At 41.2% G+C, this 12,884-nt stretch overlaps 1 protein-coding gene across 4 annotated transcripts in view; it reads right to left on the bottom strand.

Annotated features, from left to right (window-relative positions):
* Nucleotides 1-12,613, bottom strand: part of SLC49A3 (solute carrier family 49 member 3) — a 684,087-nt gene extending 671,474 nt beyond the window's left edge. For all 4 annotated transcript variants that reach the window (XM_069630598.1, XM_069630601.1, XM_069630599.1 and 1 more), the window contains exon 1: nt 11,892-12,613. In XM_069630598.1, the coding sequence (XP_069486699.1) occupies nt 11,892-12,068 (177 nt within the window). In that variant the 5' untranslated portion in view covers nt 12,069-12,613. The remainder of the gene's footprint in view (nt 1-11,891) is intronic.
* Between the last annotated feature and the right edge of the window lie 271 nt (nt 12,614-12,884).

Raw genomic sequence — 12,884 nt, 5'->3', positions numbered from 1 at the left:
ACCACCAGTAGTGCTAACACTCCATCTACCAATGTTAATGTAGCCATAAGTAAGCATTCCAAAAAATTAATTTTACAAAAAAAATGTTCCACCATAGAATCCTTCAGAATCTTCTAAAAACAGGGGAGAAACCACGCTCAACCCTTAAAAGTTACCGCAGAAAACTGATCCTGGAAGCTCTCGTTGACAGTGCAATGCTCCTCAAAAGGAAAGTGTTTATATTAATTTTAAACATAATGAAACCACTAACAAAATTAAAATTAGTAAACTACAATAAGTAGTTCGCAATATCAATATAGATACCTTTGCAAACGTCCGTGCAGGTGAGTGGATTCACACAACCAGCACATCTTTCAATGAAGAGGCATCCAAACAAAAGCAAACAAACCCAATTGCCAAACATAGCAGTGGCCGAGGGTATGAAAAGGTACAGTACCTTTATGGCAAATGAAACGCTGATTGCAAGAACATCCCAAATAAAATTACAAACAACTCTCCATTCCACCAAACCAACCGTCCCATCTACAAATGGCTGTGCACCTCAATGTGTAACGTACGAAAACAATCCTTCAAATCTTTGCGGCAGTTCCTCAATCAGTATGTGAAAGCCAAAGACAAATACAAAATTAAAATATTACAAACCATGGACTCCAGTGCGCAAATACACAGGACTACGAGGACATTCCCTGCTTGCAAAAGCACCTTCCACAACATCAAAATGTTAGCAACACACCATTCTATTATACGAAATCTCGTTCAGAGACTGTACTATGCAAAAAGTCCTGCTTTAGCACTGGAATCTATAACAAGGGGGAAGGGTGTCCTACCCTCAATAAATCGAAAAGGATGCAAACAGTGCTTTTAGTGCAAACTAGTTTTTAGACCCTTATAGGTGCCCATACAACTGGGGCAACCACTGTTGGAAACAACACGTTTGCTGCTGATAAATACATATCTTTTGCTGATATGAAAATTTCAGCTTTTTATTATTAGTTGGCTGATGCTTTTTCTTTCGCAAAAATATTTAAGTTTTGACATATACACAACGTACATGGTGACCATTGTAGTGAACAAACACAAGATTGTATTAGAAATCCAATGTAACATATTTACAGATGTCGTAAAGTGTAAAATATCCACGTATACATTAACAAACAACTTATTCATGAGCGAAATGTCCCAATTGGTTAGGTACATAAAACACAGAAAGTAAGTCCAAATAAAGGAGACATAGATTGTGAGTCTCCTATGCCCGGCTAAAATCTGACCTCATATTTGGTCTTGCTTTAGCACTGGAGCATTTAAATCACATTCTCCTACATGGCACACCCAAAGAACTCCTGGAAGAAACAAACCATATCCAAAGTAAATATTTGGGAAGTGAAGAGCACTTAATAAGACCTTAGAAGAGAGTAGCGGCAACCTTGCAGATGCCAACGTTCTATTACACATGTACAAAAACAAATTGTTTAAAAGCACATCTGCTCAAGTACCAAAACCAAGTATGTGTGTGTTGTCATAGAACTTTTTATACAAAGAGCATCAAAACTGTAGATGTAACGTACAAAATAGAAGACCATGAGGAATCCCAATGGTTCCAAATAGCTCTCCAACTTATAACAGAAAACAAATACGAAAGAACTAACCCCTCAATACGTTGCACATACTGCACTGGAAAACTTGAAAATAACCAAATGCCTTCACAGGTTATCACTAATAACTTGGAAATATTCCCACTTCCAAAACCACTACAAATAGCTTATTTTGTATGAGAGCATTGAAATTCAAACAATACACCAATTTCAAGCGATAATACGCCTCCAACCGAAAACAGCCAAGTTGCCTCCTTCTGAATTACTGAAAGGCATTTGTGGCAAAGTAGTTTATTTGCCATTAGATCTTAAAGAAAATGTAGACACTCGGAGTGCAACGGCCAATAGATCAATCTTTGATTATCCTAGTGAATGGTTTACCTAAAAAAACAAATTTGCAGAAACTAAATTTGGCAGCAACTAGTAGACTTAAACAAAAGTTAAAGAAGCCCTACAATATCTTAAAGAGACCAATGAATAATACATAGAAATAAACATTGAAGAAAACCTGAGAGAAACCACCGAAATTCAGGATTCCTTATCAACTGGCCAATTTGCACTTCTAGATCCTACTCCAGCTTCCAATATTTTAGACCAGTATACAATTCACCCACTGCACTCCAAAGACACCATACATGCACTAGAAACATATAAAATGCGCCAAGCCAAAGGATCTCCAATCAGCCTATGGGAAAAAAGCCTTTCATGTACTCTTTCCTACTGGAAAAGGTGGAAGGTATGGTGAAAGATGCACACAATTAACAGCATCAGAATACTGTTATTTACAAATGTATTCTGAAGACCCCAGATTGAGACAAAGCGTTGAATACATATTCCACCTCCTATTTGAAAGTGAACGAGCAACTCTATGGAGTTGCACACACACTGAAAACAGGTTCCAATTCTTAGAACATATCTGCTACACAGCTACTTCAAAAAGGTGAAAGAGAAAGATGAAATTTTACAGTCAAGTATTACAAATCGCTTTGCAAACATGCGTGGTGCGGAATAATACTGGTTCCGACGTCACGTAGACATATGGTGTATGCTACACAATCTTGGCCCACCCACATGGTTTGTCACTTTAAGTTGGGCGGAGTATGCATGGGAAGACGATTTCCTATGCATAGCAAACGAAAACAAAGCAGGGATGGACATGAAAACACCAGGTGTATTCTGCTCTCTTGACCCTGTAAATGTGTCTAGGTACTTCTATCACCGCTTTATTGCCATGCTGCACTTGATCTGTAATAAAACAAATCCTCCCCTCGGAGAAGTGCAACACTTCTTTTGGAGAAAGGAATATCCATCCAGAGAAGCACCACACATCCACATGCTTTTGTGGATTATAGATGCTGTTAAATTTGGTCAGGACCGTGATGCCACTGTTTTGCAGTTCATTCACAAATATGTCACTTGCGAAATCCCTTCAGAAAGCGCACATAGTGACACATATGCACACATTTTACGATTTCAAAGACATAAATGTGCCAAGTATTGTTGACGCAGATAAAAACAAAGCCAAACACTACACCAAATGCTGCTTTGGTTTCCCTAGACCAGTTTCAGCAAAAGGACAAGTAAACAGCTTCAAGTCTTCTGTTAAGAGACAGTGTGAAACGCAAATCGCCTGAGAACACATACTAAATTAAAAGAACTGAAGCATCAAAGTACATTAATGATTACAATGCAATCATTGCCCTCCTGTGGAATGCAAACATAGATGTGCAGTACATTGCAGACATTTCCACTGCAGTTGCACTATATGTCACAGCCTACTTGACCAAAACTGAGAAAACAGAGCTGAATGACCTGTGGGATGACATATCATCTGAAAAAAAACACTGTCACAAAAATTATACAGCTTTGGCATAAAAATGCTCTCCCATAGAGAATGTGGTTGCAACGAAGCCGCAGCCCGTTTAACCGGCAGAGCCTTGTATGGTAAATCTGAAAACAGTCTGGTTAAATCCTGGTCCTGCTGCATCCAGAAAAAAAAAGAGTTTTCAAATCATACCAAGACATAGCAACAATAGCCAAAAACAATCCCAACAGCCAGGACATTTTGAAAAACAATGTATTGGACACATGCTACCCAAAAAGGAGTACTGCTTGGGAAATTATGTGTCTATACCACATTGCCTAAAACTTCTCATTTAAAAATAATATTAAACCAGGCGAGAAGAAAGGTAAATACATAGTCAAAAGTGGTGAGGGATGCCTTGTTAAACTTACCAAAGGCAGCCTGATTAATCATATGAAGTTGTCATTTAAAACTCCTCAACATGGAGAACCTTACTACATGTCCCTACTGCAACTTTGTAAACCAAGTTGAAAAGAAGAAGATTTATTGGAAACCCATGCCTCCTACGTAGATGCTTTCAATGTGAGTGAAAGCATAACAGATATAAACTTAAAACAGTACAAAAACATGTTGGACAATGAACGCCAACAAGAGGAAGAACTTCACGTACAACTAAACGTAGACACTCCTGAGAGCAGTCAAACTTCTCTTACAGGAAGCCAAGAACCACTTGGAGAGCCACTCATAGTAAATGAGGCAGAATTAGCCATGACTGAAGTAGAACACATCATGTGCCAGTACGAGGAATCTGAAGAAAACTTTGCTCTACTGAAATTACAACTGAATGATGAACAGCGTAGCATTTTCCTAGGAGTAACTAAAGAAATTGGACATGGTGTGCAACATGAAACTAAAAGTTGTACCTGTCAAAACTGGAAACCTGTACTCCTGTATGTAAGTGGTGAAGCTGGTTCAGGCAAAACATTCTTAATAAAAAATCATCAGCAAGTTCCTCCAACAATTGACAAAGAACATGCTTTCAGCTGTTGTACCTGCCCCCACAGGTTTAGCTGCCTACAACCTAGGTGGCGTTACTTTACACCGATTGCTACTCCTTCCAGTAGAACACCAAAACAAATCAGACCACTACAAACTTTCAGCAGAAGTTACTATGGAGTTATGCAGAGTTTTGAAACAAATGAAAATGCTCCTAATAGATGAGGTGAACATGGTCTCCAACCTAATGTTGGCTTTGATTCACCTAAGATTGCAAGAGGTCCTTAAAACTGACTACTTAGAGTACTTCATACTAAGAGTATGAAGTACTCTTTGGAGGAAAACACGTTATTGTTTTTGGAGATCTTCAATTAATACCAGTGAAAGGTGAAACTATTTTTTAAACCTTAGGACACAGACTGTGCCGTAACTTACTTGGCAGCATAGGAAATCTCTGGCAACATTTCTAATACAGAGAACTAACTGATAACATGCGTCAGTCTGCAGACCTCATCTATGCTAACATTTTGAAAAGCATTCTGATTGGTGTGCTTTCTAAGGAAGCACAGTCCATCTTAAATAGCAGACGAATCCATGAACTATATGGACATAACACATCTGCTTCTGATGTCATGGAACAATTAGCACACAAAATTTAAAATGTATGTCCTTAATGCAAACCCTAGCAAGCTTTGCAAAAAATGTTGAAAAAAGAACTGCAACCAATAGTGCAAATTTACTCCACAGAAAACTGGACGTGCACGGTCTGACAGTGCCTGTGTGTCAACAAGCCACAGCACGACTAAATACCTTAGAGAACTCCATCTCTAACACAGCTGGTTTGGAGAAAATGTTAACATTGTGTTTAAACTGTAGAGTAATGCTAAAGCATAACCTTGACGTGGAGCAAGGTTTAGTTAATGGAGCAGTTGGCTTAAACACATACCCACGTGACAGCATTCAGTTTGTCAACATCCACTTTGACAAACTTTCAGAAGTTACAAGGATAGGATGCTCAACAGTCAGATTCCTTCTTTTCAAAGACATGTATGCACACAGAGACCACTTTTCTCTGTCTCTTGCATATGCAGTCAATATTCACAAATCACAAGGTATAATCCTAGATCAAGCATTTATTGACATTGGCAGCACAGTCTTTAAAGAAGGCATGCGTTACATAGCACTGTCATGCCTACGTACAGCTGAAGGACTATTTCTAGTCAATTTTGATGCAAGCAAAGTAAAGGCAGACATTCCTTGCATCGTGGAGCACAACAGACTATGTGCTCTCTACACACCCCATCTCAAAATGTACCCTGTTCCTCAAAAAAGCAAACTTGGTCAAAGAAAACTCACGCAAACAACTTAAACGTGATCTCCCAACAGTACCACCAAATAAATTGAAAGCAGCTCCATCAATTGCCACAAACACGGAAGGATGTACTGAAAAGGCAATTGCATACCCAACTGCACAAACAAAGAGAAGTACCTCTTCAAAAAAAAAGCAAATGAAACTCCATCAAATGACTCAGACAAAACTGTCTGGTCCATTCAAATTTTCCAACACAAGAGGTGGAAATTGCTATGCAAATGTAGCAATCAATGTTCTATTGCAATTGCTGAAAACATTTGCTTAAACAACGCAGATCAGTTGCGTTTACAAATGCTACCCTTTCATAGGAATGCAACAAACAATCCTGACAACACACAGTGTCTCAGGAATAAGGCAGGAATTGGACTACTGTGTGGGAATGGTGAGATTCACTATAAACACACAAGAAGATCCACAAGAATTTCTAATGTACTTACTGCAAGTACTGGAAAGCAAAAACATAACTATAAATGATATCTTCCAGATTTCATACATGTGGAAACATACATGCACTCTCTGCAGCCATGTGGTGCAGGAACAAATCCCTAATGAGCGCTTTGTGTATGCATCTATACCTAACTGTGAATCCATTTCATTTCAGCAGCTGGTATAAAATGCAAATCATGGCATATGATGTACTACTTGCAATTCATAAAATCGTTCGACCTTACAGATCCAGTCACATAGCCAATACGTAATAGTAATGCTTTTACGATGCAATACAGATGGTACCCAAAACAACTGCAAGCTTACTAGCAAGAAAACCTTCACAACAGCAGGCATAATCTACCACACCGGTGCCATAACCACTGCAGGTACGGCATACATTAAAAAGAAATGTGGGTAGTTTGACTGCAATGAGCTTCCATTACTCTGAAGGAGGCATTACCAGCAAATCCTGCAAATGCCCACTTAATATTCTTGGAACCAAAATGTACTCACTGATCTACAAAAGTAACATAGCCTACTGCCCAATACCCACCAACAGATATGTAACTGCAAACAAAAAAATAACCTTCGGCCCTGTGAAACTGGAACACCTTAGCATACACCAACTGCCCCATGAGGACATCAATTGCGCTGCTATACAGTTTTTTCCCCAATGATTATAGTCACAGAAACAACAACTGTGGAAAAGAAACACTAATATGGTTTCACCCCTAGTACTTAAGAAAAGGACCGAGTATGAGGGTCTACAAACTGTCCTCAATGACCTGTGAAATGATCAACTGTTAGACCAAGGCAACAGCTGTCTAACAATGCCCATACCACTGCAATACACAACTGCATGTAACTACACCCATAATACTGCAAAGGCACTTCACAATAGCGGAAAATGGAAATCCTCCAACAAGAATGGAGGCGTTTGAAGACATACCCTGCAAATCTGTAAACAGAATACGCCAACTGGTATCTAACTGCAACCCATAATACTGCAATATTACTTCCCATTACTACACAATTTAAAATCCACCAGCAATAATGAAAGTTCTTCTGGGAAACCATTCAAGACTTATTAAGTATAAACAACCAGAACACACCAACTGGTATCTTACTACACCCGCAGTACTACAACGTTACTTCCAGCGGTCAAACTGCCAAAATCAACCTTCAGCAAACAAACTGCTACAAAACATACCCTCAACAACTTTCAAACTACCAACAGTTAGAATACACCAACTGGTATCTAACTGCAACCATAGTACCACCACTTCCAAAAAGCAAAACACACACCATTTCAATTCCTCCTACTGCAACAGTGCTTTTAACAGCAAGACCACATATATGTGCACCTTAAACATCCCTTTAAGTACTGCACACGTCAATCAGAAACAGAATGTGCCACATAACATCAAATGAATGTAGAAGTTTTTTTTATCCTGCATGGATTTATTTCCCACAATGATTATGTAAACACAACAGGAACTGAGCACATTGAACAGTGCACCTGTTTGAAGCATAGTACTTGTCATGTACTAATTAAGAGGGTCCACAAAGTACATAAATGTCTGAAATTGAATACAATACGACATTATGAAGTACCTTCCCTAACATGTTATGTTTTTTTTATCACAGACAATGAAACAAAGATTTCTCCTGCATTGCCACATATGTGCACACAGTGCCACAATATTCCAATCTGCTTTTGCCACTTCAATGATATTCTATCACTGAGTTCCAAAAAGGTATACAGTGCATCAACAATATATACAGTGAGTATGATAGTTGGTGTCGTGCTTCTTTGTAATCAGCAAATTGCATTTCTATACTCATGTTTCTGTAATCCATATGCCAGTGTCAAACTTTTGGGTGCATGGCCGTATTATGCTGCGGTGGTTGTGGCCAGGCCCTAGACTCATGGGGGTATGGCCTACGGCCTCCGGCCATGCACCATCTTTCACTCCTCTACCCTTTCCAGCCCATCTTCCCAACACCAAATGCCCCAAAACATGTTTTCCAGCCCTGTTCGCTGCCGCGTTATCCTCGGATACAACATGGCGGGTGTTTTGATAAAATAGGACGCACATCACGCTTCCATCCAGCCAATCAGCGTGCGCGTTGGTTGTCCGTGGACATGACGCGGTCCTCCTGATCAGAGTGTTGTACGCGGAGCGAACAGGGAAATGGGTCCGCGCAGCGGAGCCAGAAATCACACATTGTTCCACACCTACATTTTGCCTGTTTTTTTTAAAAAAAAAACTTACTGGATGGATTTTCACCAAATTTATAAAAGCATGCTTTCGGGACCATGCACCGCTACTGCCGCAAATTTGGTGAAAATCCATCCAGCGGTTTGGGCTGCAGGCGTGAGCAACATTTTTTTCCATTCAGTGTATGAAAAAAAAGATCTTTGGGACCCCCTGCCCCACAACCTTGGCCCCCCTTCACGAAACCTCACCAAAAATAACCAAAAAAAAAATTTGGAGCAGGCCATATACTTTGTTTGCAAAGTTTTGGGAGGATTCGTCCAGGGGGAGCAAAGTTATAATCCGCCCAAAAAGTGCTCTTCCTATGGGTTTAGCAACTTAACCATAACTACACGTCCGCTACTGCAGGCTGTGTAACTATAACCAAATCAAGTACATTGTTTTCAAGGGTATGTTCATACGAATCTTACATTTGTGTTGCAAAAACAAACCTTTTAGTATATGGTTCGTAATCATTTTAAACTACTTTGTACAGAAGTGCTCTGTGCGATGAAACATTTTACATTTCAGTACGATTGACATTTAATTTTTTGTAATGATTATTCTCTCCAAGGAATGTACTCAAGATGTGGAATGAGAAGAGGCACGTGGACCAGAGGTATACATAACCTAATATGAAATACAATTGGGCATCAGATAGGATTGGGAATACATTTTTATAATGTTAAGTTGGTTCTGTTTGTATAGTTGTACATATGTTTGAGTGGAAGTGAAATTTGCTTGATTTAAACCATATAAAAAATGCAGTTTTTTCAGCTTGATGTCACGGTCGTCAAAGAGAAGGCCACGGTTTCAAAGCGAATTAAGAAAACAAGGGTAAAGAACAAACCAGTTTGTTTTGGAGAAGTTTTTAAGCAGATGCTTTAGTCATATGTTTTTAGTTGAAAAATCGTATCTTCTGTTTGTGTGCTATACATTGAGCATGTTCTTCTATATATCTATTAGAGGCCCAGAAGGAAGAGGAGTATAAAGACTCAGACAACAACTGAAACCAAAGATTTTGCTTACCAAACGGATTTTCACAACGGAGAAACTACTATTTGAGGCGCAGAATGGTCCAGTTAATATTCAGACTTGTGATGCATATGTCCAGTGGCCGGAAAATGAAAGGAATCTCACTTGCGAACCATACAAAGTTACCATGGACCATTGCTACTTTGTGCAAACTCGACCAGATGAAAATGAAGCCAATGAAGACGCACTGCAATTGCTCGCAGCCCCTTTGACAGAATCTACACCGTCTTAAAATGTTCCAACCAAGAAACATTCAATGTTACCTGTTTCTCCAATTCATGTGGAAATATCACAGCCTGAAGTAACAGAGGCTGAAGCTTCAATGCAATTGACTGAGGAATTTGCTCAAGATTTCAGTTTGCCTAGTTTGGGGGAATTGTCCACCACCGTCGAGTCACAAAACACAGTATGCCAACAAAGAACTCTGCTGCCCAAGAGCTCTCTGCCAAAAATTACACGGCAGCATATTATAAAAGACAATCGCATCATCGATGACGATTTACATTCAGACAGATGTTGTGTTGCTGGTGGACCTATAGATTGGCCTGCTCTATATGGGATGCCAGGCCCTAATTGGCTGTTGCTTCCCAGTCGATCTTGGTGCACGTGGGTCAGCTGGGCTCATCTCAGCAGTGAAGGTCAGTTCAGGCGAACAAAACATTCTTAACTAATCTAAGCTAAACAACAGGATTTGGTCATTTGTAACGAATGACAGATACCTGAACGTTACATATAATGGTCCTTTGAGAAGAGGGATAATATATTGGCATGCCAAATTCCACAATCAGGGCTTCATTGATACCACAATATCTGCACCCAAGTGTCCCGGGGGCTTGATATACCGCCTACCTTCCCTGGTGCCTCCTTATACGAACAGATCTGTTACTATTGACAGAATATATCGCTGCCCTGGATTAGGGGTGTGGTGGGTGTTCTGAATGGCTAACGCGAGGGGGGTTAGAGGTTTATCAGCATGAAAGGTATTGGGTGGGGTCGGGTCGAGAGGACACAGTTTAGTGGAGATAGATGGGCATTTGTGCTGGGGCCTGTTACTGTGTCTCACTCTCCGCAGGGGGCATTCTTCGGGAAATGATACTAGGCATTTGCAACATTGAAAGAACAGTGAACGGATGGACTTCCGTGGGACCAAGGCGCGTGTGGAGTGTTCCAACTGTAAGCCACTTTTTCATTGGTTGCCTGAGACAATTGTATGCCCCAGTCCGACCCTGGTCTCAAGTTTACAATCTTTGTCATGATTGCAAGCAAAGACCTTTCATATGAAAAGGGGGGCGCTTCTTAAACTTCTGACTATGACTGACGTGCACGCACGAGAGTAGGGGCTTTAACGTCAGATTGGCCAGGGGCCTACAAATAAGCGTTAGCCTTCCCATAGTCGTGTGACGGGTATATTAAGTTGCAAGCTACTAGCCAGCCATAAAACGTAATTTGCCACCTCAATTCCACACAAAGAGCCAGTACACCATTTTCTTGAGCCTTGCTTTAAAAAAAACATCCACTGACAAAAAACACATGCAACAAGTCCACAGCATTCCAATAGAAACCAAGCATGAAACAGGTCTAACATTAAAATAAATATTTGCATACAGTATCAACCACATCCTCCCCGCAAAGTAATAACCCCCAAAGTCCACCTTCAACAGCCCTCCCCACCACAAATATGATCGGAGAATCTCTCATTTCTAAGCCCGAATAATAATAATAATAACTATTCCATCGACCAGCAAAAGAAGAATGCATGGGAACCGATCGGGGCAAGTGCACGCTTGCCCCATGTCAGAGGGGAGAGCTTAACCTGTGAGCTGCCCACCCAGACTAAGGGGCTGATTCATGTAATTATTTGTGCCGAAAAACGGGGATTTGTGCGCCATTCTGCCCGCAAATCCCTGTTTAACAAAGGGGATTTGCGGACAGAATGGCGCACAAATCCCCGTTTTTAGGCGCAAATTCCACGAATCAGCCCCTAAAATGCATAGTTGCATGTGTAAAACTTGCGCAACTATTGGTCTGGTACTATTGGTCTGGTTAGCTTATTGGGTTAAGTGGGCCAGCGCGTCCGTTAAGGAAATATTTGTTAGTCGAAAGGGGCACAGATTCTACTATTTGTTAATAAAATGCGTGCATGAGCCTATTAACACCTGTAGTTTACAACAGCACAATGCTCGAGACTTAGTACCCCGAGCAAGCGAGCACCGATACAAAAATAATTGTTTTCATGTACACTACGGAAATGCGAAGTTTGCGTTTTTTTTTATAGGGACGTTTAATGCGTTACTGTCTTTTGCACGCCTTTGACACTTGTATACATGCTCAAATATTGGGTTTTATAACCGATCAACCAACTTTACAGCACACAGAACAATGAAGTGGCATGCCTATATACATACCATGGAATTTGAGCAGTTGAGTAGGCAGATTACCCCCAGCAGGTACCACCTCATCCGATAGGTTTTGTACTGCATTAGCTTCCTCAGCCCCGACCACGCTTCGGCGGGCGCCCCCGACTGCCCAGCGGGGGCATCGATATACTCCTCTGCCAAGTCATTAGTGCTACTCTCTGCCATCTCCGCACGCTTTCGCCGAGACTACAGCGCGGAGAAGAAACGAATCAGTGACTTACAGAGCGCCTCTGTGGTGTCCAGGTGACGGGACACATGACTGGGGCATAACCGCAGGCAGACACTTCCTTCTCCCTTAGCTCAGCTTTCGTTTCTTCTTCAGCCAGCCACCCTGAGAAGCTTCCGTGCCTGCGCCTGGAGGCGGGGCTCGAAACTCTCCCATAGAGTAGCTTGTCAAGTGGAATCTAATGAACCCCTGCTTCCGCCTGTGAAATCTGCCAGCCGTGTAAACAGGTCGTTCACGCCGGGGCGGAGGTATTGCAGTTTTTGCCCTGTTCTGGCGTTCATTCTCTTTGATATTCCGCTCCCAGAGTTGTCATTTCAGACGGTCCGGTGACGCCAGTGGCGTGCCTACTGAACACAAGCTGGCACATCGGTAATCTGGCGCAGACCTGGCATTTCAACGCCAAGCACTTGCTTCTTTTCCGCAACGTTTCTTCCTCTGTGTTTGCAGCCTGGTCTTTCACGCTCTGACAGCCCATCAACTCCCTCCGTCCCCACCCCTCCAGCACGCCCTTCTCTGTCATGTGACTCGATTTATGTTAAACCCCCAAATTAACCGTTTCCTAACCAGATTGCAAATAGCTTGAATATGAGTTATAGGATTCTATGTTAAGGCCCCCAGGCTCGGATATACTTAACCCCTTAATTGCCATGCCCCCCCCCCAAAGGACTTTTTTGGTGATTTTGGTATGTCTCCATTCAATCCTTTGTAACATTTTTGTTACATGGGATATCTCTGCCAAATGTGGCCCTTTTTTC

Source organism: Ambystoma mexicanum, chromosome 6q (genome assembly GCF_040938575.1).
Source record: "Ambystoma mexicanum isolate Mex_15411 chromosome 6q, UKY_AmexF1_1, whole genome shotgun sequence".
NCBI classification, from domain to species: domain Eukaryota; kingdom Metazoa; phylum Chordata; class Amphibia; order Caudata; family Ambystomatidae; genus Ambystoma; species Ambystoma mexicanum.
This window is presented reverse-complemented; position numbering and strand designations above follow the sequence as displayed.